We start from the raw sequence: 26,150 nt of genomic DNA, 5'->3' as shown, positions 1-26,150 counted from the left end.
CACCCGAGTGCCCGCCCACCAGCTCCTCCCTCCTAGAAGACAAGGAAGCTTCAGATGTGAGAACCAGTGTCTCAGGTTGGCAGCCAGGGGGCAGCTGGGTGCCAACCAGAGCAGCAGGAAGGTGCGAGCAGAAGACTGGAAGCTTGTGGTCAAGAGGTCAAGCAGGAGGAGGGGAGGGTCTGACCTCTACTTGGGCCACTGCACTAAGCTCCCACATCTGATAGGCCACCTGCGCTGCCTCCGGGAAGAACTGGCCAGCGGCACTGGAAGGGAGGGGGTTGGGGAGAGGATAGGAGGGCCCGTCATCGTGGGCAACACTCCACACATACAATACAGCCACGTGTGCGCACGCGCACGGACACACACGCACACACACAGCCACATGTGCGCATGCGCTCGGACACACACGGCCACGTGTCGGCACGCGCTCGGACACACAGCCACATGTACGCACGTGCACGGACACACACAGCCACGTGTGCACACACACATGCACACACAGCCACGTGCGCGCACACACACACACACACTTTAAGTGAATCCGTTTGGCTTCACCTTCTCTCAAGCCTCATCCATTCAGAGCCCTCCCCTCCATTTCTGAGAACCTTCTATCTTCTCTTGAGACCCCCTGCAATGCTGGCTCTCCCCAGCAGCCTTCTTGGTTCCAAGTTCCAAGCAGGACAGGAGTTCTCGAATCCTCTGACTTCCCCTTTCTTCCTCATGATCTGAGTGATTTCTATCCACGTCTCCCCTCTCAAACAAGTCAGTGACCACCTTACGGCCACGTCACCTCGATATCTCCTCCTGCAAAGCATCTGGGTGTACCACATGCTGAGTAAACGTCTGAAGAACTGAAATCAGCCCCCAAGGCACTTGTCAAAGGTTAACAGGAGGTTATCATATCCCTTACTTAACTGGATCCTTATAAGCTCTGGGAGGGAAAATCAGAGGACCCATCGCTCCCCTCCTAGGGCACAAATCTGGTCAAGTTGTGTCCAGTGTAATCTCTTCCACAGCTCCCCACTTCCCCTAGGAGAGGTTCGTCTGCCAGGAGGCCCCCAGGCTCTGCCCACCTCTCAGCCTCCTCTCTTCCCCAGCCTGCTGCAAAAGTGCAGCATCAGTTTACAGAAATGAACAAGGCTGAACCTGCACATCTCTAGGCCTTTCCTCCGCCCACTCTCCTTCAGACCCTATCTTCACCTCCTCCTCCTCAGGCCTCTGCTTCTTGACCCCCAGGAGCCTCCCCCAGTCTGGGATAATGCCCCGATCTGTGCGTTCCCAGGCACAGATACTTTCCCCATCCCAGGACGGCCCCACGTGCAGGTCCTGGTCCATTTGCCTCACCGGGCTGGGGGCTTGACCAGCCCTTCCCCACAGGGCCTGCTCACGGAATGTACTCAGTACTTCTTCCATCAAACAGATGATGAACGGAGAAGTAGCTATGAGGTAGCAGGGTCTGGACCCCCCTAATTCCCAGTCCACACCCCCAGACTGCCTTTCCAAGTGCACGGGAGCAGACACCTCCCTGTCTGGGAGAGCACATTCCCGCGCCACACACACACACACACGTACACACACGTACACACACGTACACACACGTTCACCTGCGCGTCGCTCCTGGCACCGAGGAATCCCCAACTTCATCCAATGCATCCATCCATCAGGATGAGGGCCAGGGGAGCCCAGGCCTGCCACCCCCAGAGGCCACTCCCTCCAGCCTGGGGCCCCGGGGGCCACTTACTCATCATCACCCCCACAGAGTTTCAGCAGAGCCTTCTTGTAATCACCAGACGTGTCATTCTGGGGAGAAAGAGAGAGAGAAAGGTGACCTCACTCACCCCTGGGCTCCCCTCAGACAAGGAGGGGACGTTCTGCAGAGCCCAAGATGGGGAAGGCTGAACACTTTCTCGTAGCTGCCCTGACTCTCCTCTGGTCTGGGGGTGGCTGAGACCGCCAAACAACGGTGTGCTGGCAAGTATTTAACAACCGGCTCTTGGGGGAAAAAAAGTAAAAAAGCCCCGATTTGTAACATTTGGCAATCTCTGTGGTGTGAATACATCCAACCAGGGATACTTTCAAGCTACCAAAATGATTTCACTAATGTGGAGCCAGTGTGAGCCGGGCCCAGCACACCATTACCCCCGGATAATCCCCAGCCCGGCCCTCCCAAGTGAAACAGTCCATGAAAATAGGGCTCCACGAGCAAAAACACCGGGAAATGCCAAACCCAAACAAATGGATGTAGCGTATTTTATACCCCTGTTTGAGCTTCATGAAGGATTTAACATATTAAAGGCTGTGAGAAGTTCTGGGCGCCTGGGTGGCTCAGTTGGTTAAGCGACTGCCTTCGGCTCAGGTCATGATCCTGGAGTCCCGGGATCAAGTCCCGCATCGGGCTCCCTGCTCGGCAGGGAGTCTGCTTCTCCCTCTGACCCTCCCCCCTCTCATGCTCTCTCTATCTCATTCTCTCTCTCAAATAAATAAATAAAATCTTTAAAAAAAAAATAAATAAATAAAGGCTGTGAGAAGTTCTGAAGTTAACAAACTGGCTTGTCTTTACTTATACTAGTTTTTTCGAAACATTTCCCATGAACCATTTTTGCATGTAATACCTATAAAATTCCTCTTTGGAAACATAGTTCAGGGGACATAGCTGGAACTCATAAAGCTTTACCTCACCCACCCCAAAAAGAAAAAACCCGACTCTCTGTCTCTTGGCCAAGTGTCATGGGCTGGACACCCCAGTCATCACAAGTCACCTGGCCCGGGGCCAAGAGTTCTACCCCAACTGCCCTTGGGATGGAGTCCTCACCCTTAATTCAGCCTGCATGCCCTTCCTGACCCAGGCCGGCCTTCCTTTTGAGCTTCGTGACTCACAAGCGCCGCCAGACACTTACTTCTCCATTGAATTGTCTCACATTCCCTGAATGTGCCATGAGACAGGGGCTCCTGGAATTCCCAAGAGACTCCCAGCTTTCCGGGACAGTTCTTTTCCTCTGAGAGAGGTTCCCAAGCCCTCTGCTCCTCTCTGTACCCTGTTAGCTCCGCTCACCTTGATCATGCTATACAGGGACTTCTCATACTTGGTCCGGAATATCTCCCGAATGTCAAGCATGTCCAGCTCACTACGGGAGACCATGATGCGGATCAGGGTGTTGTCCCGAGTCCCCAGGCCCTGGAAGACAAGTGGGTTAGGGGGACAGGAGCTTGAGAGGAGGCCAGAGTGCTAACAGCCCCCAGCTGAGTTGGAAATACAATTTTTGTGATAAAACATTAAATTTAAGAACAAAAGAAACACAACATTGTCATTCCCCCAGAAGCTCCCCATGTGTCCCTCTTGCTTTGATTTCCTTCCTCCCCTCATACATCAGCCCATCCTTGGTTTCCCTTGTAATTTTATCATAACTTTGTAACTCTAAGCATAGATTGTTTACGTCTGTATATCTTGGAATGCTGTGAACACTCCACTTTGCATTTATTTCTCCTGCTACTCCGGATGGACATTGCGTTGTTTCTAAATTTTTCCTAACACAGATAACACTGCCACATTCTTAGGAACGCATGCACACAGGAACCTTCTCTCCCGGGCTGAGCTGCCTGACCTCACTCTGGAAGACAGTGAATTGGCCATAGTTCCCTTGCCCTTGTGGGATGGGCAACCAGGGCCAGGAAGGCCTGAGCTCCCGGGCCTTGGGTCTGTGGCCTCTGCATTCATGCACTATCATGAATGCAGATGTATGGAACTATCATCAGTTTCCATGTGTCCTGTGTGCAAAAGAGTGGGAATCACTGTTCTCAAGTATACATCCAGAGTAGAATCGCCGGGTCACAGGGATAAACATCACGAGCCTTAGTAGACAATGACAAGTATCTTCCAAAGTGGTGTAATCTACATACACTGCACAGAAACATTCTGGTCAATTAATATTTTTGAAATGTGTGGGTTTCCAGCCCATCTGGCTGGATGAATCAAGCACAGGCTGTCATAACACTTGGTGATCAATCCTGAGGTTGGAGCAGGTATTTGGGGGGGGCAGGTGTGTGACCAGAAAGCATCCCAGGCTCGGGAGCTCACCTGGGAAAAGGGCCATCCCTCTCTCCTGCGGCCAATCCCAAGGGCTCTCTTTGGCCAGTGAGTGGGCCCTACAGACTTGTCAGAGCGTCTCTACAGTCCCGTGGGGATAGGCAGAGACCCCCTCCCACAAGCTCATTCCCACTGACCCTACCACACACCTTCATGGCTTTGAAGAGCCTTTCCGCAAAATACTCTGGGGTGCTCCGGATACACTTTACTGAGAAGAAGGAAAAAGAGGTAGAGTTATTCTGGCTGCCTCAGAATGGGTTGGGGTGGCCTGACCCCTTCTTTATCTTTACCTCTTGGGGACCACCAAGTGCAAACCAAGGAAGAACCCAGGCTCCTGATAACCCGAGGCCCCACCCCCTTTTAACACAAACCCAGAGCATAAAGAAATCAGGAACCGGGCTGCTGAAATGTGGGTTGTGCATCTTAAAGACCCACTTCACCTTTCTAGTCCTCTGGGGGGTTTGCGGAATGGGGCCGGGTGGGGGGTAGCGTCTGGGGCGGAGCTGGGAGAGGTGCTTCTTTAGATCCTGCTGCAGCAGAAAGTACTGGCAGCTACAGCACTCTGGATCCTGCTGGCAGAGCAAGCCATAAGCTGACTGCTTGAAACAGAGTTGGGAGCAGGACAGCTCTGGGCAGGAGGATGAGGCTGAGGATACAGCTCTCCCCCACAGAACACACATACAACCCAGCCCAGACTCAGACACACTGATTCTTGCAATGTCCAGCTTCTAAAGGCCTTGGGGTCAGGCAGTCCCTCACCCCTGCCCCCATTTATCAGATGAGGGAGCTGAAGCCCAGTGAGGACAGGGGACTTGCTCCAAGTCAACAGCGGATTTGGGAGAAGCCCTGAGTTTGCATCTTGACTCCACCACTGGCTAGTCAGCTCCTGGCAAGCCCCGTGCCCGGGACACCCCCAAGTCATGACAGAACTACCCCTTGGCAAGTGACGCAGCCTCTGTGAGATGTGGTTTCCTCATCTGTGAAATGGAGATCATGCCCACCCCGCTCAGGGCTTTTTTAAAGATTAAACACCCCGCGCAGCACCCAGCACACGGTACGTGTTCTACACAAGCCTGCTCTCCTTCTGGTTCTTTCCCCGAGCTCGGGCTCACAGCTCTACCTCGCCCTACCACATACACCTGGGGAGGAAGTGGTGGGAAGTCAGTACCTGAGCCTCCACTCTGCCCCCCTGACCAACCTGCAGAATTCACTGCCTCCTGTTGCCAGATCATATAGTCCCCCTTTCCCATTCTTGGCCTCTTGTTCCTGGGCCATAATCCCAGAATCCCTCCAATGCCCCTGGGAATGCAAGGTCAGGACGTACCCACAGCCAGCATCAGCTTCTCAAAGTCCCCGGACAGCTCCCCTCGGATGCTGGCTTCGATCGGCTTCCCCGTGGTCTTCAGATACTCATCAAACACTGAGTCAGAAAGACAGGGATGTTGAGGGTGTCCCAGAATGCAGGAGAAACCAGGACCTCAGAAGAGGAGGCCAGGACCAGGGCACCCAGCATGAAGGTAGGGCCGATCTTTGGGGAGCTAGCTGGCAGGGAGGTCATGCACACCACCAGCCACCGTGCACTCAAGCCGGGTATGATGTGAGGGACTCTGTGTACCTTACACTCCAACAGGAAGAGAGGACTGGTACTCAGATGGGAAGGTAGAGCATCCTGTCAATGACTTTGCTGAGGGACTACACAAACTACCATCTAATAAAATCAGGACTAGTACTTGCATTGTAGAGGAAGTAACTATCCTGCTCTATTAGTAGAAAAGGAAGAAAGAATGGAATTCTTGGCACAACCCCTAAGGGAGCAGCTGTAGGTCTTTCTTCTCTGGAACTTACCCAACCGAAGATGCTGTTTGCTGCGATTTCCCAAAATGTAAATGAACTGAGCTTCATCTGTTCCCCATTTCAGTTCCCCTGCCTCGTACAGGTCCTGAAGGGGAAGAGAAAGGACTTCATTGAAAGGAGACAGAACTTGCTGGCCAAGCTAATCAACTGCTGCTGGATCCCTGAACATACAAGTAACTGGTAGCCTCAGGACCTTTGCATACACCTGTATACCTTCCTTTCTTTCTGGGGAAACTCCTACTCAACCTTCAAGGCCCAGATTAAATGTCCCATTTGTTCTTGAAGTACTTCTTGATATCCCCAAAGCAGAGTTCGCTTTCTTCTCCTCCTTCCCTCTTCTAGGCTCCTATAGTTTTTTGCTTCTTTATTGCTTGCTCCACTGTATATTATAATGACTTTATGTGCCTGGCTCCCCACTACGGCATGGGCTCCTCAAAGACAGGGACTCTGTCTTAGCCTTCTCTGTATCTACCCCTGCAGTATCACGGGCACAAAGTGGGGCTCAAAACACCTGGAATGTAATGATATATCCCAGAGAAGGTGTGTATGATGAATCTATGCCTATCTCTCCCAGTACTGTCTGATTTTGTTCATTAGTGATTCCCCAGTGCTTGGCAGAGTGCCCAGCACATAGTAGGTATTCAGTACATATTAATTAACTGAATGAATAAAGGAACAAATGACAAAAGCTCCAAAGTATAGCTCACCAACTTTATATATGTTGTGTACCTTTGAAAAACAATTTAAGTCCTTCTTCAACAAAGCACTGTATAAAATGCTGGCCATGAGTCAGTTATTTCTGGTATTTGATGCAAATTACTCGGCACCCAGCCCTTCCCCAGCACCCAGCCCTTCCCTGGATCCCCAAGCTCCCCGCTCTCGGGGCTCCCTTGCTGTGCCCCAAGAGCCCATGGTCAGTGCTGGTTTACCTGGACATCCTGTTGTACCAAGTCCTCGCTCACCACATCGTCCTCCTCCCTGGTTCCCTGGGCAGAGACACAGGGACACAGGGTTCAAACCAGAGCCGGGCGGGAGGGGCGAGGGGCGGGGGAGAGGCCTGGATACCAGGGGTGGAGACTGTGAAGGTAGAGAAAGCGTGGTGGCCCAGACGTATCCTGGAGCAGTGACTTCAGCTGCCACTGCATCAAGACCGAAGCATCTATTTTGCGGGGAATCATAGGGTCCCTCTCATTGGCTTTTCCCTTCATCCTCAGAGTTGGGACCAAAGAGGGGAGTCCTGGGAATGACCAAGGTCCCTCCAGGAGCCCCATCCCAGAGCAAGCCAGAGCCTGTACTGAGAACAGGACCCCGCACAAGTCCCCGTATGGCTCACGATGCCCGCCAACAATGATTACCGCAGGGCTAAAAAGTCTGCACATTTGCGTTCTACTGGGGGTTCCCAGACCTTAACCTAGAGAACTCACCAGGGAGGATCTGAGACTTGGGCCCTGAGATCCGAGCTCACAAGCACTGAAAGCACCAAATCCTACTGGTATTTCTGCTGCCCCACCCAGGCCCTGTGCCCCATCTGACAAAGAACAGAACTCGTAGGGGACGGGGCCAGCCCTAGCGGGCATCGTGCTTCTGTGGGCACGGGTATGCTTCTCTCCTCCTGCCCCTGGACTGGGCATCTCAGGATCTCAGAGCCCCTGGTTCTCCTGAGGACTGAACTTCAGAAGACAGAGCCTGCACATTTATAGTGCGGCACTGCCCATCTGGTGTTAGATGTTGAGAAGGAGCTGGAACTCTCCAGAACAAACAGCTTTGCACTTGGGGGCAAAGGTCACACTTTCCCATTCCTGATGTTTCTGGTAATTCCCCAGCTGCTTAATATGGGATATGGACTGCTATGGCAATGGAGAAAAAGACCTGGGAGCAGCTGGGGTACACTGTGTATGGGAGGGGAGCAAGTGAAAGAAACAAAGAAGTGGCTTAATTTCTATATAAAGCTTCTGACAAGTGTCAGCTTGAAACTGCTCGATGCCTGAGGTCAATGCCAGAGATTTCCGGGGAGCCAGGCAGGTGAAGGGGAAGCTGCAGGGGTGCGGGGAAACGACGTTTTCCAGCCCCCTGCAGCCATTCAAAATGCAGGCCTGCCAGTGCCAGAACTTCCCATGGTTCTAAAGCACCTAGAAATCTGGCTTTCGAGCAAAAACTCCCTATTTTTAAATGTTAGCAACTAACTCAGAGTATTTTTTAAAAAACACATTGTGTAGAAAACCAAGGGGGAAAAAAACCAGCTTGGCAGACGGAAGCCAGTCTGCAGCCTCTTCATGGTCCTTTTTCATGTCTCTGCGCGTGGGAGGGAGGAGCGGCGGGGCTTGGCTGTAGGAGATGCAGCGCAGGAAGCCCCAGAAATGCCACATCCCTGCTGGTGACTCGTGGGCCATGCCGGCTGGGGAAGCAAAGGCAGGAGGGAGGCCTGGAGAGCAGGGGGAGCGGTGGGGGTGAAGAGAGGACGGAGGTCACAGGCGGGGATTTCCCCGGGGAACAAAAGTGGAGGGATGTGTGCAAAGGGAAATGCGGGTCACCTGCCTGTGCAAACCAGGGGCGGCCCAGCAGACCCCTGGGTGCTCGGATTCTACACCCAGGTGAGAGAGAGAAACCATCTCAGGTTCGAGGATAAATGGGCAGTTGGGGAGTGGCCACGGCTTATGGGGACTTTATACCTGAGGAGCCACCAGGTAACCCCTCACAGGCTACGCTGTCTGCGGCAAGAGGAAGAAGGGGCCTCCAGCCCTCTGCCCGCGCTCTGGTAGAGAGCTTCTGGGAGGGCCCCAACGTGGACCAACCTGGAGCAGGACCACGAGCATCTTCTGGAAGTGGCCAGAGGTGTCGCCAATGATGTCAGCCTCCAGGTCTCGCTCATAGGCTGCAGGGAAGGAACAGAAGTTCTAGTCCCATCCCCGTGAGACCTCGGGGACCCAGGATAAAGGTCCCTGCTGCCCCCTATATGATCCCAGCACCCAGTCTCTGGGCTGGTCATGGAAAGACCCAGGGGGTACCTCCACAGGTTTCTGCATGGACCCCTGACACACTGAGATGCAATCTGTCCACTTCCTCTATCCCCACTTGTGCCATCCTACTCCAGATACCGTGGTCGACAACCTGGATGGTGGCTACAGCCTTCTAACTGTTTCCCCTGCTTCTGCTCCCCTCCCTCTCCAATCCACAGCAACAAGGGTGACTCTTAATGCCCTCCCTGATCACAGGCTCCCTGGCTTCCCGCTGGCCTTGGAATCAAACATCGCCTCTTTCTCTTGGCCTGCAGGGCCCTGTGTGACCCTGCCCTGCCCTCTACCACTCTGGCCTCACACTAGCTCCCAGGCTCATTTCCGCCCCAGGGCATTTGGGCTTGCCATTCCCGCTGCCAGGATCTTCTCGCCACTCCTTACACAACTGGCTCCTTCTCATTCCCTCCCAAGACACGCTTTCTCTGACCACTTGTCTGGAGCAGGTCCATCCGAATTAAAGTCTGATTCTTGTTACTTTATCGTATAACAATGTGTCATCGTCGTGTTTACCTGTGTGTCGTCTGTATCCCTTGTTACCTCATTAATCTGTAAGTTCTAGGAGGCAGGGACTACATGGGTTCTGCCCACCACCATATCCTGAGAAACTAGCACATTGCTGCACAGAGCTGCTATTTCTGACATGGAGAAACGATGGACAGATCAGAGGACAAGAGGAAAGAAGGTGGATGGATAATCTTAGGGTCCCCACCCTTGCAATTACCCTCATTTCATATCTAAGTCCTGAGTGGCACCCCCTGCCCATCTCACCATCTTTGTATGCTGCCACGAGCTGGTGGATCTGCTCATTGGTCCGAGAAGCCAAGATCTCAATGAGACACTTCTCATCAGTGCCGATGCCCTGAGGGAACAGAAGAGACGTCGGAGTCAGGCTGGGCTGGGAGGCCACCGCCAGCCATGGGCTGGGTTCCTGGAGTGGCCAGAGCTATGACACCCCCAACACTCAGGGTGCTCCTACCACAGCTTGCAGGCAGCTGACCGGAGCCACTGCCCTGAGAATCAAAAGACATAGGTTCTAGTCCTGCCTCTGCCAGCAGCTTGTTTTGTGACCTCTCACTAAGACACGTTGTCTTTCTGGGCCCCCGTTTTCTCATCTGTAAAATGGAAAGGCTGCCGGTGGCTCTGCCCAACTCACAAGGACATGGAGAAGGCAACCTCTCACATCGCGAAACTTACCAATATGTCAAGTAAATCCATGCTGAATAGCTCATCTGAGGCAAAGTTCACAGCACTTTACACATTGTAAAGTGCAGGTACACTTGAGGGCTTTGATCCCTCCCTGCCTGCTAGGGAGCCACCCTCTCCTTCAACCAGACCGAGCCGCACTTCTGTCCGGACACACCTCAACCACCTCTCCTGACCTCTTACTCAGCCTGGAATGACCTTCCGACTCTGATCAACCAAGTCCTCCCTGGAGCTTCTGGGCCCAACCTGATCTCTCATCTTCTGTGACACCCTCTTAAGCCACCCTCCTGCCCTCCTTTAGTATGCCCTTGGCCTTGGGGTGTCGGGCACAGTTTGTCTTTATGGCCCTGTATCCTGCTTCCTCAGGGCTGTAGGCTGCCGTGGTGGAGTCTAGGCCAAGGGCCCCCTTTATGAGGTCTGTCTCACACCAACATCTGTCCCACATCTGGCCATCTGGAGACTGTGGCACCCCTCTGGGACAGGGTTTGAGCAAGCTGCCTCTTACATCAGGGCACGTTGCTGGCGGGCGCAGGGCTCAGTGAGTACTTGCTGCAGAGACCAGAATCTTCCCATTCATCACATCCCCACTCCCAACACACACACAGATCCACGCTTCTTACCGAGATGGCGTCTTTAATTTCTTTGGCATCGCAATAGGAAAGTGGCCTCATGAGACCCACAATCAGTCGTTCAAACTTTCCTGTCAGCTCATACTTCAAGTCAGCAAGGAGGTCCTAGGTCAGGGGTCGGGGGGGAGGGAGGGAGGGAGGAGATGGAGGAGGGAGGGGAGGAGTGCTTATAAGAACTGCATTTAATGAGCACCTACTCTGTAAGGCACCAGGCTAAGTAAGCCCCTGGAACTGTCACTCTGGGAGGTATGGGCTCTCATCAACCCTAAGAAACGGGTGTAGAGACGTCAGGTGACTTGCCCAAAGTCACGCAGCGAGCAAATGGCGGTGCAGGATCCAAGCCCATGGCACCGTGCCTCTCCCCCAGCACCGTTTGTTCGCTTGTTTACTGGGTGTCTCTCCCACTGTCGTGAGTCCACAGCGCTGACGCCTCACAGGTCTCGTCAACTGCGTGCGCCAACACCTAGCCCAGCGCCCAAGCACAGAGCAAGTGCTGTAGAATTATCTGTGGCGGAATGGGGCCTGACTAAAGAGCAGAGCAGAAGGAGCGCAGGATTGTCAGCACGGAGGCTGAGCTGGAATACAACGAACACACAGGCCAGTGAGACCAGCCCCCAGCACCAGCCCACCCGCCCTGTGGTTGCCACGGTTACCTTTCCGTAGAGGGACTTGTAACTCTGGCAGATCTCCTGCCTCTGCCTGTTGCTCCGAGAAGTGATGAGCTCCAGTATGGCCTCCTTGTCACTGCCTGGAAGACGGGAGGGCACCGGTGACCCCCCCAACCTGCCTCCAGGAAGCCCACCAGGGCTGCTCCCCGCAGACCTCAGCACCAGCCTTCTGTTCATCAGGCGGCGGTGTCGGTGGCGGAGGATCTATGGGGACCTGTCAAGCCCCTACTGAGAAGGATCATAGCATCCACAGTATTTGCGCTCAGAGGGCCTGTAACCCAGCCCCTCATCAGACACATAAGGAAACTGAGGCCCAGAGAGGAGCAAGGACTCATCCAAGCTTTCACAATGAGACCTGGCTTAGAAAAACCCAGGTATCCTAACACCCAAGTCAGGGTTCTTTCAACAACAAGAAAATAAAAGAGAATAATCAGCACCAAGTTCGGGGTAGTGGTTACTCCCAAGAGGAAAGCCGGGCCTGATGCTTCAGGAGGGGACCCACCAAGGAGGTTTCAACTCTATGAGGAAGCAAGTGCTATTTCTCAAGTTGGGTGGCAGGTCTGTGGGGGAAGCTTCTATTATTCCCTAGACCTTTGGGCTGGTCTGGAATATTTCATTATAAAATGATGAAAAATAATAAAAAGAGGTGACAAAAGAATGAATGAGCACATCTCAACACTTCACCCCCACCCTCACCCCCAGAAGGGCTCTGGGCTGAGCCCACACGTGGGAACACCCCCCAGCTCCAGTGAGTCCTCCTCCCTTTCCTAGGGCCTCACTGCCGGTGGCCGAGCACCCACCAAAGCCCTTCATGGCGGTATACAGGGCCTCGGCATCCTGGCTGGGGTCAAAGCCTGGGAAGTCATGAATGGAGCCACGGTACTTGGCACCCTGTGGAGAGACAAAGCAGAAGGTAAGCTGCTGACCTTAGCCTTAAACGGGGCTCCCAGCCCCAACCCCAGATCACACTCTCAACCCTGGCCATAGGCAGAGTCTAGGCTGCGTTCCCTTCCCCGAAAATTAAGCCCTGACTACAGAAAGCCCAGGCAGGGTGCCTGGGTGGCTCAGTTGGTTAAGTGACTGCCTTCGGCTCAGGTCTTGATCCTGGAGTCCCAGGATCGAGTCCCGCATCGGGCTCCCTGCTCGGCAGGGAGTCTGCTTCTCTCTCTGACCCTCCCCCCTCTCATGTGCTCTCTCTCTCTCTCATTCTCTCTGTCTCAAATAAATAAATAAAATCTTAAAAAAAAAAAAAAAAGAAAAAGAAAGCCCAGGCAAGGGTAGGGACGACTCTCCCTGTACTTCCTGCCACGGCCTGCCCCAAGGACTGTGCCCTTTCCCTGCGGGACAGTGGCTCTGTCCAGCCCACAGCACTGCACAACCTTCCTAGGACCTGGGAGAGAGGAAAAAGCCAGGCTGAGTGCAAGGGGTAGAAATGATCCCTGCAAGAGTAACAAGAGCTCCTCATACCTTTATGGCACTTTACAGTTTACAAAGCCCTTTTGCCTCCATTAATGTGATTCCAACTTGCAGAAGCACTTAAGATGATCTGTATCACAGAAACAAAGAAACTGAGCCCAAAGAAGAAAAGCCTCTTGCCGAGGGTCCCACAGAGCGCAGATCTCTGGCCTGTTCCCCTCTGCTCTCCAGCTCCAGAAACCTTGCAGCTGCCAGCTTCTGAGGGTGAGGTTGTGGCCCAAGGGAAGCCCGGAGCCACCCTCAGACTCAGTGCCAAGACAAGATGCTGCCCTTTGGGCCCAGTAAACTGAGCTAGCAGCTGGCATCTGAGGACAAGCTGGCTGGGTCCTCAGGCTGAAAGGGAAGAGAGGCAGAGCCAGAGGATCCCAGACACTGAATCTGAGTGCACAATGGGCTGGTTCACAGAGAAGTCAGATGTGGGTCAGCTACGTGGCCCCAGAGAAGTATGGGGCCAGGAGAGTGGCCGAGAGCTGGGAGGGCTGGGGATGCGGGAGCCCAAGCACTGAGCCCACAGCATGGTGAGAGGGCACTTAGCCTAGGCCAGGCCCAATGCTAAGGGCTGAAGATTCAGGGAGAAAGAAGACCTGACCCTGTCTTTCCTGAGCTTCGGACCCAGAGGAGAGAGACAAGCACACAAATTAGCATAGAACTCACCATAAATACCCTAAGACAGAGGCAGAGTAATTTGGGAAAACAGGGGAGGCCAATTCCAGCGAGGGGAGGGAACCAGGAAAGGCTCTGTGCACGGATTGGGGGTGGCCCACATACACGGTGCCTTAAAGGAGTGAGAAGCAAACGCAAAAATGAGCCTCCAACCATCTCCTGTGTCCCCCGCTGCCCACACTGAAGGACCTGGCCAGACGTGTGGCTGACTCCTTGGTTTATGTTTGCAGTTGCTATTCCTCTGAGGTATGCATGCGTGGGTGCAGGGCTGCTATTTAAAGTTCTGACATGGCGGGTGACCAGAAAGGGACACGGCCCTCTTCCCGCCATCCGTGAGTCCCCTGCAACCTGATCACACCCCTGGGCAGAGCAGGAGAAACACATGTCAAATACCCAGACCAGAAAGAGACAGTCCCGGGGCGCCTGGGTGGCTCAGTCGTTAAGCGTCTGCCTTCGGCTCAGGTCGTAATCTCAGGGTCCTGGGATCGAGCCCCGCATCAGGCTCCCTGCTCCGCGGGAGGCCTGCTTCTCCCTCTCCCCCTCCCCCTGCTTGTGTTCCCTCTCTCGCTGTGTCTCTCTCTGTCAAATAAATAAAATCTAAAAAAAAAAAAAGAAAGAGACAGTCGCTTTAGAAAGCCCTAGGAGTGTTGGTCTTTCTCACCGACGCACCCCTGCACCCAGCAGAGCCTGGCACAACCAAGCACCCACTGAATATCTGTTTCCTGGATGGATAGGCACATGGATGGATGAATGACTGAATATATTCTGAGCAGAACAAAGATGACTTCCTGGAGGGGAATTCTACGCTGAGTGCTAAAGGATGAGAGACAGCAGGGCCCCAAGGGCTGGGGGCAGGGGACAGAAAAGCAGAGATGGGGAAGGCTTCACACAGGAAACAGACGGTCAAGTCCTGGAGGCAAGGGCAAGCGAGAACATTTGGGGAGGCAGCTCAGATGCTTCAGGGCTCAGTGCAGACGCCCCAAGTTGGCAAGTTCCAATCCAGAACATCCCTGTGAACTGAACGCCACAGAGCCATGCGTCTGGGACCTTTCTGACACCACACTATTTCTTCACATCTCTGGGCCCCAAGTTCCCCTCTTCTAGAAGGAAAGCCAGGGAGAACAGCACAATTAACACAGCAGAAATAACTGGGGGTGATCTGCGCCGGAGAAAAGAGTGAGTGACTTGTTCTGTGCATGTGTGTGGGGGGGTATGTGTGGGTTGAGAAGGGGGTGCACAAGATGCAGAATTGGGGGTTAATAATTGGAAGCAACAGATACAAACTTCAGCTCAAGAAAGGAAGAAAGACTTTGCTCAAACTCCCCCATTTTGTCTTCTGCAACCTCCTCCCTTACCCAAACCCTTGCCCACCAAGCATGCCAAATTAACCTTTGCTGCCCCTCACACACCGCGCCATCTCCTCTCTGGCCTTCTGTTCCAGCATCCCCTGCCCCTGGAGCACATCAGTCCCCTTCCTCTCCTCCGGTATTTCTCTCCAGGCACCTTTCCCAGCTTCCTTAACCTGTGTGCCCACAAAGCTCCTTTATTGCCTCCGCCAGAGCATGAGTGCCGTGTGTGTGTGGGGGGGGGGTTCCAGCTCATCTCATGGGATGAGGGACCCCTAAGGCTCTGCCACTCTGGGACTCTTGCTTGCAGACTGTCTCCTGGCCCCTGGTCCATCCATGGCAACAAGAAACCATGGGTCAACCAGGCAGAAGCATGGCCGGGAGCACTGGAGCAGGATTCCAAAGATCCGTGCCCTGAATCCTGGCCGCTCTGACCTCCCAGGATCTGCTCTGTCCACTCAGGTCATGTAGAACCCTGCAATTTGAATGCCTCCCAAGAAGTAGCTGCGGTATGACTACATATAGAAAATGGGGAACAGCAAGTTCTGCCTTTGGCCTTTGCCCATAACCACTAGCACTTTTTCCTCCTGGTCAGAGAGGCCACTTGTGCAAAGTACGATCCTCAGAGGCTGATAGGAAGACCACAGCTGGGACTCTTTTGAGGGCTGATCCTATATCATGTGAGACACTGTGCTCTTCAAAAATTGTGAATAGATATCCTTAAGGCCCTTGTTCACCGGCAAGTTGTGAAATCTGAGGCCCAGAGAGGGTAAAGAACTCTCCCAAGATCACACAGCATTTATATTATGTCTGTGGCCAGTAGCTCTGTGACTGAAGTGAGGAGCAAAAGGGGACTAGTCAGACGTCCCTTGGTTTCATTCTCCCTTCCCCATCCTATCACTGCAGTGGCCGTATCTCCTTTTCTAATGCTAGCCAACAGGGGTCAGTCTCCGGTGAAGCCTGGCAGAGAAGGACACCTAGCTCTGCCCAAGGACAGAACCCGATCCTGACCACACCCAGGAGTAAAAAAGCTCCACCACACCTCAATTTCTACTGCCCAGCCAAACAGTCCTGCAGCATGAAAGACAGAGGTCTCCTAAGCAGGGAAATTTAATCCCAGATGCATGTGACAAGGGACACTTCCATGTCCAGAGCAGAGAGAATCCTCTCATGCTTTTGCCTGTCCGGCAGCCTTCTCCTTGGGGAACCACTTCTGGACCATGCAGTTCAGGTAGGACCAACTCTACCGCCTGAATCCAAGTCACCATTGGCTCAGCCAATGAGAACCAAACCTAGGACTTGCCCTGGAATCACCGGGAATAAAGTATATTGTGTCCTCCAGGCTGCCCAGGAAGCAGAATGGAAGCCTGGGGCAGCTGGTGGCTAGAGTGCCAAATGAGGGAAGAACTGCCCACGAAGGAAGCCACCCAGAGGAAGTTCAACTCACAGAGGCAGAATCCTGACAATACCATCTGGGTCCCTGGAACGAGCCAAACCTGAAGCTCTGGGCTGTTCAGTCACGTAAGCCAATACACATCTTTTCTGCTTAGAAGGTTGTGTGCTGTCACTGGGCACGTGCAACGGAAAAGGTCGTGACTTGTAACGGGAGCAAGCAAAGCCTGAGAACCTCTACTGCTCCCTTCTAGATGAAGAGCAGAGTGGGCCTAGTGACTCTAGGAGCCCATGTAAGGCAGAGCACAGTCTTCAGGAGGGGAGAGGCTCCTTACCTGTGCTGGTTTGGCCATGGTCTCAGGTTCTGCAGCAGGTAACACTGTGGAGAAGACAGACCCATGAGATCCGGTCCCTTCCATGCTTTCCCCCAATTTCCTCACCCTCCTTGCCTCCCAAGGGAAGGTATGCTCCCCCTGCTGCTTTCCAGCTGCCCCCAGCCTTTTAGGTTAAATTACACCCAGACCTGCCTCAGGGCCAGACGCATTTTCAGAAGACAATGGATAGGGGCGCCTGGGTGGCTCAGTCGGTTGGGCGACTGCCTTCGGCTCAGGTCATGATCCTGGAGTCCCGGGATCGAGTCCCGCATCGGGCTCCCTGCTCGCCGGGGAGTCTGCTTGGTCCTCTGACCCTATCCCCTTTCATGTGTTCTGTCTCTCTCAAATAAATAAATAAAATCTTTAAAAAAAAAAAAAAAAGAAGACAATGGATAGACTGGCCTGGGTCCACTCACACCAGGACGGGAGAGGGACCTGGAACTGAGAGGGAGACAGGGCATGATCACTGACCATACAACTCCTCCAGGCCGTCCAGGGCACTTTCCCACATGTCCCACTGAATCCTCATGGCAATCTTTCCCATCATCAGATTCTCCCTTTCCCCAGGGGAGGAAATGGAGGATGGGGAGTCAGGGAGGTTGCATCATCTACCCAAAGGCACACAGCTTAAAACGGAATTCAACAAAGTCCAGATTCCAGAGTCCAAGCTATCTGCACCAAGCATGCTCTACGTCTAAGTTACCAAGAATGGTTCCAGAAGCCGGGGCTTAACGTTCTGCAGATGAGAATGCTCAAAGGGCTCTGGGCCACCTGCTGCAAGTATCTGAAGGGCTAGCGTTCCCATGTAAGTCAATGAGCATTTCTTGAGCATCTGCTCTGATTAGGCACTGCTCTAGGCACTGAGGGTATAGCGATCAGTAAAAGAGATTTTTTAAAACTCTTGTTTTTCTGCAGCTTACTCTATAACGGGGAAGAATAACAAATGCATATGGCAAAAAGTAAGGAGAAAAGACAACGCTTGGTCATCAGGGGAGAGTGACAAGCAGTAGAAGCCCAGGCCAAGTGGTCAGAGGATCATGAACCACGTGGCTACCTAGGGGTGTGCGGTCAAGGGACTTGGGGGGCTAATGCGGCAGCAGGAAATGGGGGCTGGGGACCAGTGCCTGAGGCCACGGTAAAGGCTCTGGATTCTTCCCTGTGAGGACAAACAGGACAGAGGATCTTATCAAAGGAGGGTGTAGGAGACAGGGTTTAGAGGGAAGAAATCAACAAAAATGTCTTACACCTAAAAAGAAATGGAGAAAGGGCCGTCACTGGCTTGGGAAGATGGAAGAGAAAGGGGCGCGGGCCGGTGAGCACTCTCAGCAGGAAGAGCAGGAAGACAAAGGTGGAAGTGAAGCAATTTTCCCAGGACAAGAGGAGAAAGAAGGGCCAGTGCTTTCCATTTCAGTCAGGGCTGTACCATTTGATCTTTTTAAGCCATGTCTATGTATTACTTTTTTAAAAGTAAGAATAATAAACTCTATCTGGCTTATTCAGTAAGAACTACAAGGAGCTGAACTAGAAGAGGAGAAACCAGGGCGGAAAGCTCAGTGCTTTCCAGTTCTCCACATACCCCACCACCAAAAAACAAAAACAAAACCAACACCTTAGGGGAAATTGGCCCTTCTTGACCTCAGCCCATAACCCTGCTGGAGACGGTGCGACACAGCGGGGAGAACAGGTTTTGGAGTCAGATGGACAATCGCTTCTCGGCCTTTTGGCTAAGATCAAGTGTGGAGTCAGATGGACAGAACTGGATTCAAATACATTTTGTCACTTATTAGCTCCATGACCTCGGGCACATTGCTCATCTCTGAGTTCAAGGTCACCTCAAGTACAAAACTGGGGCTTTCCCTTTCCTGCCTTGTAGGGCTGTCGGAGGATGAGACATTAACATACGTCAAGGGCAGAGCCCAGGACGCCAGGCATTCACTGTACTGGTGGCAAGTTCTGACCAGGCTTTGTAGTGTTTGCCCGTAGCTCCAGCGCCCGATCATGAGTCCCCCAAACTGCAGTCAGCAGACAGACAGGAGGTGGGGCTGGGGGTGAAGGGCAGAGGACAGAGATCTGCCTGCAACCCCAGCAGAGCTGGAGGAAACCCTGCTGTTTCCCTGACAACCAGGGGCCCCTCTGTACAAATGTGTAACTCTTCCCAGAAAGTGGAAATTCCCCCCGCAGGGGGCGGGGAATCACATCTACCCCAGGGGCTGGCCAGGCTCAGGCTTCCCCGGCCTGGGGCACGGTGTGGGCTGGGGATGAGGGACCCCCCCAAGGCGAGCACAGCAACAGGGACCAAAGGAGGCTCAGGAAGTCCCCTAGGCAGGGAGGGCTGAGGCCTGTCACCTGCACCTCCAGTCTGGAAGCGTTTTCCTTTGGCCTTGTTGCTGGAAACTTCAGCTGCTGGCTGCAGCCCAGGACCATCTGGACAAGAGCCTCTTTCCAAGGAGAGACGGCTTAGAGGAAGGGCCTCTGAGTCTTTGGGAAAATATTCTCAGTTCAGAGAGCAGTTTACATGTGCTTCATGCGAGTGCAGGTCTCGTGTACACATAAGCTTCTTCCAGAACTAGATCTGGAGACTGCAGTTCCAACAGCCCCTCCTCTGTGGGCTCAGGGAAGCTCAGGAGGTAATCACAGCAGTGCCGTTTACCTGGCTTTGCAAGGGTCTCTGCTCCCTCCCAGAGCAACCCAGACCCTACCTCTCAAATTGGCTGAATAAATGTTTTATATACAATGTTTCAGAATCCCAGAGGGCTCTTAACCATCCACTACATCAGGCCCCTCATTTTCTGGGTGAGGTAAAGACATCTCAGGGAGGATAAGTGACTTGCCAAGGCCCAGACCATGGACAGTATCTGTGCCTCCGAGCCCCAAAAGCCCCCACACAACCATGGACTCTGGCTGCAACAGGAGATTAGGAAGAGGCCAAAGAAAAAGACCTAGGTCTGGTTCCCAATCTGTCTGTAACCTCAGACAAGTCAGGTTCCCTCTCTGGACCTCAGTTTCTTCATCTATAAGATGGGGATAATATCACTCTCTCTTTGGGAAAATCCAGAGTGGATGAGAAAGGTTTTTATAGATTCCAACCATGGATTTTCACAGCAGAATCTCAGAATATCAGTCCCAGGAGGGGTCTTCCCCAAATCTTCCCCTTATCCAATATGCAAGTTTTATCATCCTGGCTGAAACAGTTTCTCAAGACTGGCAGGTGTGGCCACTCTAAACCTGTGCCTCTCTCCTCCAAGGAACCCTGAACCTCTTCTGACCTGGATATCCATGAGGGTTCATCCTGGCTGATCATTCCAGAAATCCATTCTAGGGTAGAGTCTCCTAGTGGCTTTGGGCTACTGTGGCCAGCCCCTGCCTTAGTTCTTTAGCCCACAAGCAATCATGTTTCCTTCCTTCCCCTCTGGGACCTCCAGATTGATTCCAGGAGGAATGCTCTGGGGGAGAGAACCACCACTTGTGGCTTGCTGCTGACCAAGTGCAAGAGTTGGGGAAACCAAGAACTGGACAGGGGAAGGGTCTTGTCCAACTCATGTAAGAGGCATGGGCTTTGAGGTCGGGCCTAGCTGTGAGTCACAGCTCTGCCCCCTCACCCCCGTTTGTGATTTAGGTAAATTACCGTCACTGAATCTCAATTTCCACATCTGCAAAATGCACATAAAAATTATCTCCAAGTACTGATAAACAAATGAAACAGCAGATGAAGAGCCCTAAGCCCAGTGCCTATTACGGAGTAAAGGCTCAAGAAATGAAAGCTTTTATTATGATAAACCCAAACGTTTACAAGGGAGGCAGCCTGGCATCATAATAAAGAATGCAGGCTTTGCAGTCCTGGCCTGAGTTCAAATTCAGACATTCCAGAAAATTCCTAGTTCGTGACCTAGGGCAAGTTCTGTCATTTCTCTCTGACTCAGTGTCTTCATCTAGGAATTGCTAATCCTAAGGTTTTCTGTGAAAATTCAATGGGCTAATGCAGGTAAAATACTCAGCATGGCCAGAAAACATTAAATGTCTAATAAGTGGTGGCTTCTGTCATCCCAGCCACCGTTAGTGGGGTACTGGGCACAATGAGCCATCGGGGTGCAGAACAAAAATATTACAACTTTCTAACTTTTTTTTTTTTTACCTTTTCCTTTTCTGTTGCATGTGTGATGCGTATCAAGTTACAGACACATGTTAGGGGTTCAGGCTGACAGGTGAGCACAATCAGGAGTCTGGCATCACGGAATGAAGCAGACGGAGGAGAGAGGGGATATCAGACGCAACAGAAACACCAACCTAAGAAAAAGCATTTCTGTCCTCTAAAGCTATCTTGCATGCTTTGGAGGAATAGAGCGTGCTTTTAGGGTGGGAGGAGATGCTGAGTGTAAGGGGGTGAAACCAGATATGTGTGGGGAAGGCAATTGGAGAAAAATAAAAAAATAACGTGGAAGGTCATGCAAAAATTCACCCAGACCTCTGTGCTGCAGGAGAGCCCAGGGGACTCTAACTTGAGCTGAGTCACTGCTTGCCCACGTGATCCCAGTGACCCCCTTCAATGTAGGCCCTTGCAGCTCAGCTTTCAAGGCCCACGACATCCTTCCTGATTTATCTGCCTTCCCCTCTTTCCTCTTCACCCCCACCCCCAAGCCAAGAACCTCTTCCACCACCATTTTCTATCCAGCCTTCAAGCATCAAAACCAGTGCTTTTTGATTCTGGCTTCATTAATCCCACGTGGGGAGTTTTTCCAATTTACCGAAGCGTAAGATCAACCGTCCGAGATTCTGATTCATCAGTTCTGGGGTGAGGCCTGAGCTTTGGTAATTTTTAAAAATTTTTCTAGGTGATTCTCCCAACTCTTCCAGGAAGCCAAAAGGGATTTCTCTCTCCTCTGAAGCCCCACAGTACTCAGAAACCACCTTACATTTGACTGGCTTGGATTCAACCATTGCGGATTTACCATTCCTCGAGTAGATGGAGGCTGCCTGCCTCCAGGTATTCTAGGAAAAAAAAAATCTCTACTTCCAACTCTCCAGGTTATGATTCCAGTCTGTCTGAGCAATTTTACAGCTCAGTAATTTGTAGGTAAATGGTGGTAATGTAAAATAATTCTTACAGACATGCTCATACTGTTCTATTTGGTGACAGCCCAATTAATCTCCCTCACCTTTGACCAGAAAAACCAGTCTGCCTCCATTTGTACATTCCTTTTAATAAAAGTGTCTACTTATTCTCTTTCAAGCTGGCCATAACATCTGCCTGTCCAGTCATCAGTAGGTGAGTAGAATCAAATCTTTGGCACATGATCATTTTTCTATCTTTTGAATCATAACTTTACTGTCTTTCTTAAAAATTACTGTGTCTGCTTCTTTGCTGCTCCCATGACCACAGGGTGGCTTATAAGGATTATTGGGTGAAACGCACTGAGTTGTTTTAATGCCTTTTTAGTGACCCCCCCTGGAGGGGGGGAAATCACATAATAAAAGAACATCCAGCCTAGGAGTCTTCAAAGTGTGTTTTATTCCTCATTATATAGCCAGGAGAGGAAATAACTTGAGGGGTTAAGTATAATTTGTCCAATGTGATAAAGAAAATTAGTGATTAAACAGGAGCTCATTTTTCAAAAAAGTATTTACTGAGCATGTCCGTTGGTAGGAGATAGGGGAGGAATAAAAAATGAGACAGACGAGTCTCCCACCCACACAAAGCTGGCAATCTACTGCCGTAATCTGTCATTGCTTTGATCCTATGTACCACCAGTAACCAAGGAAAAAAAATTGAGTATTCATCATGATAAAAATATATTTTATAAGCATGAGATTAAAAGCATATGTAATAAGAGGCCTAATAGTTTCTTCCAGAAAATCATCTTAGTGCCTCCCAGGATGTGTGCACCGGACTTCAGAGGCCCCTGGCCTATAAGGTCATGATCCTTCCCCGCCCCCAGCCCGCAGGAAGACACCAGGACCAGCCCCACCGTCCTCCAGGAGCTAGCCCAGGTAAATGCCATTCCTGGCCCTGTGCCTGGGCACACCCCCCCCTCCCCCCAGCTCCAGACACTCGGGTTTCTTAGAGAGCAGTGTCTTTCCCTCTCCTGACCCAGAACCATTGATCTCTGGGCTGGGCAAGGCCCCAGGAGATCATCAGGCTGCCCCAGGCTTGGAACTGGATGGGCCTGGGGTTTGAATCCCAGCTCAGGTCACTTTTGTGAGGCAGACAAGGGTCGTGTCTAACAGGACAGAGGCTGCAGCCACCCTGCCTGGGACTGAAGCCTGACCTGCTCTTTAGGAGCTGTGTGGCCTTGGGCAAGTACTTAACCTCATATGTAAAACAGGATAAAAATAGCGCCTATCTCAGAGGAGTCGTGGTGAGGATGAAAAGAAGACACACCTAGAGCTTAGACGTGGCTTTGACACACAGGAAACACATGGGCATTTAATAGTATTTCTCCCCTAAACTTTTAAGGGCTGACTTTCCACATCTGCAAAATGGGCATGGTAGCAGCATCCAATCTACCAAGGGTTCAGCCAGGGCCTGGCAAGTTGGAAGGTTCGGTAAGTAACGGAGGTTATGATTTAATTATTATTTAAGAGGTACCAGGACACCCGTTTTACAGATGAGGAACGTGAGGCTCAGGGCACGACACCCTTTCCACGATTACAGCAGCAGCACCGGCCTCTCTGTGCACAAGTACCAGCCTCGTCTTCCTTTGACAGGTGCGCAGTCTGAGGCTCAAAGAACCCGAAGACAGTCCTTCCTCCTTAGCCAGTCTCTGTGGGAGCTTCTCAATTCCAGGAAGAAAGGAAATGCAGTGTGGCCAGGATTCCAAGCCAAGAAGTTTATAAGCATAAAGGATCCCCCCCCCCACAAGACTTCCTCTCCTCTGTTGCGGGGGCGGCAGGGGTGCAGATAAGACCCGGACTTGCATACTCAGAAATCAGGGTACAGACCACATCCTGCACTTTGTCCCTACCCAGGAAGTATCTTGGTGAAGCTGGGTGGGGTGAGGCTAAGTGATACCCCTGGGCCTCCCCAGAAAATCCTAGAATAATGCAATATCAACAGTCATGGAGCCCCAACCCACTTTACCAGCTGGGTGCCCTGGGCACATCTCTTGCCCCTCTAGGGAGGAAGGAACTAAGGCCTAGAGGGGTAGGTGTGCCCAGGGGCCCTGGCTGCTCAGAGGCAGGGCAGAGCCTGGGGCCAGGGCTGGAGCCTGGTGGCCCAAGGCTCCTCCTGGGTGCTGCAGTGCAGATGCTCCAGACGCTGGCAGCGCCCCAACACTGCAGAGCGTCCCCCACCCCTTCCCGGGGTCAGCTCCGATAGGCAAGGTCCTGCACTTCCCAAGGACAGCCCCCTCTCTGCACACTGGTATCCACATTCTGCCCCAGCAAGAGCTATGGCCCTAACCCAGAAACCGCAAATATTTTCTGAATCCAAGCAGCCAGTACCTTGGGAACAAAGGGTGGAAGGCAAAGGAAGATGGATGAGTGACTGTCACAGCTGCAGAGGGGGATGCAGGCCTGGGCCTCCCTCCCCAGCCCCACCCAACTCTCAGAATCCTAAGTCTTTTGAACAGTTGAATCCTAGAATACCAACGCTGGAAGTGGCAGCTGGTTTAGCAGCCTTTGCTACTGATGGTTAATGAAGGTCCAGGCAGGGAAGGACCTTGCCCCAGGACCCCTCCAGGACCTGGAACGGTAACCCTGCTTTCCACAGACTCCCAGGCCAGTGCCCTCTGCCTGGCACAGGGCCTGCCAGCCAGAAGGGCAGGGTTTTTATGGGAGCTGCAGCTGGAACGGTCATTCACCTGGAAGGGCAAAGCAGGACAGGATATCCCTTCAGGGTCGGTGGGGCCAGCAATTTCAGGTGTGCTTTGGGTGTGGCAGGAGGGGGAAGTGAGTGAAAAGGGCAGACTGAGGAAACCAGAATCCTTTCACCAACCCCGGAGCCATATGTCCAAATTTGGGATTGTCAGAAAGACCCGCCAGGGTTTAGAGAAAGGGAGGGGTAGGAAGAAAGCAAAGGCAGGATTCTCTTCCCAAAGGACCCCTCCCCTCCCCTCACAGGGCCTACAAGGGTAGCCCAGGCTTCCCAAGCCTGCAATCAAGACTTCCCAAACTTGAAATGATTCCTTGCAGCTGACAAATAAATCAATTTTAAGGGCAGCCATCATTTCCACGGAGAGGGGCTGGGTTTATCAGCTCTGGACTTGGAAGAGTAAGCTGAGACTCGGAGAGGGAAAGCTACTGATTCAAGGTCACACTGCAAGTCGATGGTGGAGCTGGGATTGGATTCAGGGTATTTCAGTCCCATGCTGGTATTCTGGGAGTTATCTGAAGACCTAAGTTTTGGGAAGGCCTAAACTGGGCTTCCGGAGAGCAGGAAGAAGGGTGGGGCGTCTGCCCTTAGGGCCCAGCTGCTTTCAAGTCTCCTTCAGGCCAGCGGTGGTCCAAAGGGGACGGGAGGGTCCCTCGGGTGTGAACCTGCCAGTTCCCCACGGGTCTGCACACCGAGAGCCCTCCCCCGCAACAACACACACAAACCACTTCACAGGCGGCTGGAGGGTCTGCCTCTTCCTGCAGCCTCAGTCTTTGGCCTCAGCCACACCCTTCCCTGCGGGTCCTTAGACCCCCGTCCTGCTGCCCCCAACCCCAGGTCTTCTCAGTCTCTCCAGCCCCCGACCCCTCCCAAAGCACCGCCAGCATCCTGCGCTGCCTCCGCCCGAGAGCCCCCGGCCCCTAGACTACCCCCGCCGCAGAGTCCGGCCCCCCTCCCCTCCCCTGTTCCCCTCCCATCCCCCAGCCTTCGCTTCTGCGCCCGCCACCCTAGATTTGTTCCACTGCGCTCCCTCAGACACATTCAGCCCGCGACCCTCTCGGGTTCCCGCCCCCGCGGCCCCCCACCTGCCCGCGCCCCGCCCCGGAGCCCCGCGGGAGGCACGGGTCAGCGATGACTGGGCATTTATCGCTCGTCCCCGCATCCCTGCAGCCCTCGGGGGGGGGGGGGGGCTGATGCGATCCCCCCTCCGGCCGCAACGCACTCACCGCGCGGCGGAGGCTTCCTGTCGCGACCAGGCAGACGCACGCGCGGACGCGGAGCTCGCGGGGTGGGAGCCCGTTAGCCGAGCAGAAGCAGCCGTCGCAGCGCGGGGCGGACCTGGAGGACAGCTGGCGGCTCCGGGGCCGGACACGTGGCGCGCAGAGGCCAATCGGGCTCGCCCCGCCTTCCCTCCTCCATCCCCACCCCCCAAGTTCATTCGCTCCTGGAATCTTAGAATGTCACCGGCCGAGAAGGGCCCCGCCAGGAGAACCTACGTCAGTGCTCAGACCCCGGCCGGGACCTAAAGAAGGCAGGGGGATTTGGCCAAGGACACATGGCCACTCAGAGCCAGAAGTCAGGGCTTCTGAGTCCCTGATCTGGACATTTCCCCCCAAATTCCTACCACTCGCCGAAGCTTT

The 26,150-nt window shown here is 53.0% G+C and overlaps 1 protein-coding gene across 1 annotated transcript in view; it reads right to left on the bottom strand.

The window, feature by feature from the left end:
• Positions 1-25,840, bottom strand: part of ANXA6 (annexin A6) — a 46,701-nt gene extending 20,861 nt beyond the window's left edge. Inside the window, exons 1-14 of the mRNA XM_021697159.2 lie at positions 25,737-25,840; positions 16,665-16,708; positions 12,253-12,343; positions 11,438-11,532; positions 10,776-10,889; positions 9,721-9,811; positions 8,731-8,810; positions 6,868-6,924; positions 5,930-6,023; positions 5,409-5,504; positions 4,234-4,292; positions 3,053-3,175; positions 1,742-1,800; positions 185-263 (exon numbers count right to left, since the gene is read on the bottom strand). Of these exons, the coding sequence (XP_021552834.1) occupies positions 185-263; positions 1,742-1,800; positions 3,053-3,175; positions 4,234-4,292; positions 5,409-5,504; positions 5,930-6,023; positions 6,868-6,924; positions 8,731-8,810; positions 9,721-9,811; positions 10,776-10,889; positions 11,438-11,532; positions 12,253-12,343; positions 16,665-16,682 (1,056 nt within the window). The 5' untranslated portion in view covers positions 16,683-16,708; positions 25,737-25,840. The remainder of the gene's footprint in view (positions 1-184; positions 264-1,741; positions 1,801-3,052; positions 3,176-4,233; positions 4,293-5,408; positions 5,505-5,929; positions 6,024-6,867; positions 6,925-8,730; positions 8,811-9,720; positions 9,812-10,775; positions 10,890-11,437; positions 11,533-12,252; positions 12,344-16,664; positions 16,709-25,736) is intronic.
• Positions 25,841-26,150: the final 310 nt, after the last annotated feature.

Source organism: Neomonachus schauinslandi, chromosome 7 (genome assembly GCF_002201575.2).
Source record: "Neomonachus schauinslandi chromosome 7, ASM220157v2, whole genome shotgun sequence".
Lineage (NCBI taxonomy): Eukaryota > Metazoa > Chordata > Mammalia > Carnivora > Phocidae > Neomonachus > Neomonachus schauinslandi.
The sequence above is the reverse complement of the archived record's forward strand: the minus strand, read 5'-3'. Positions and strand labels throughout refer to the sequence as shown.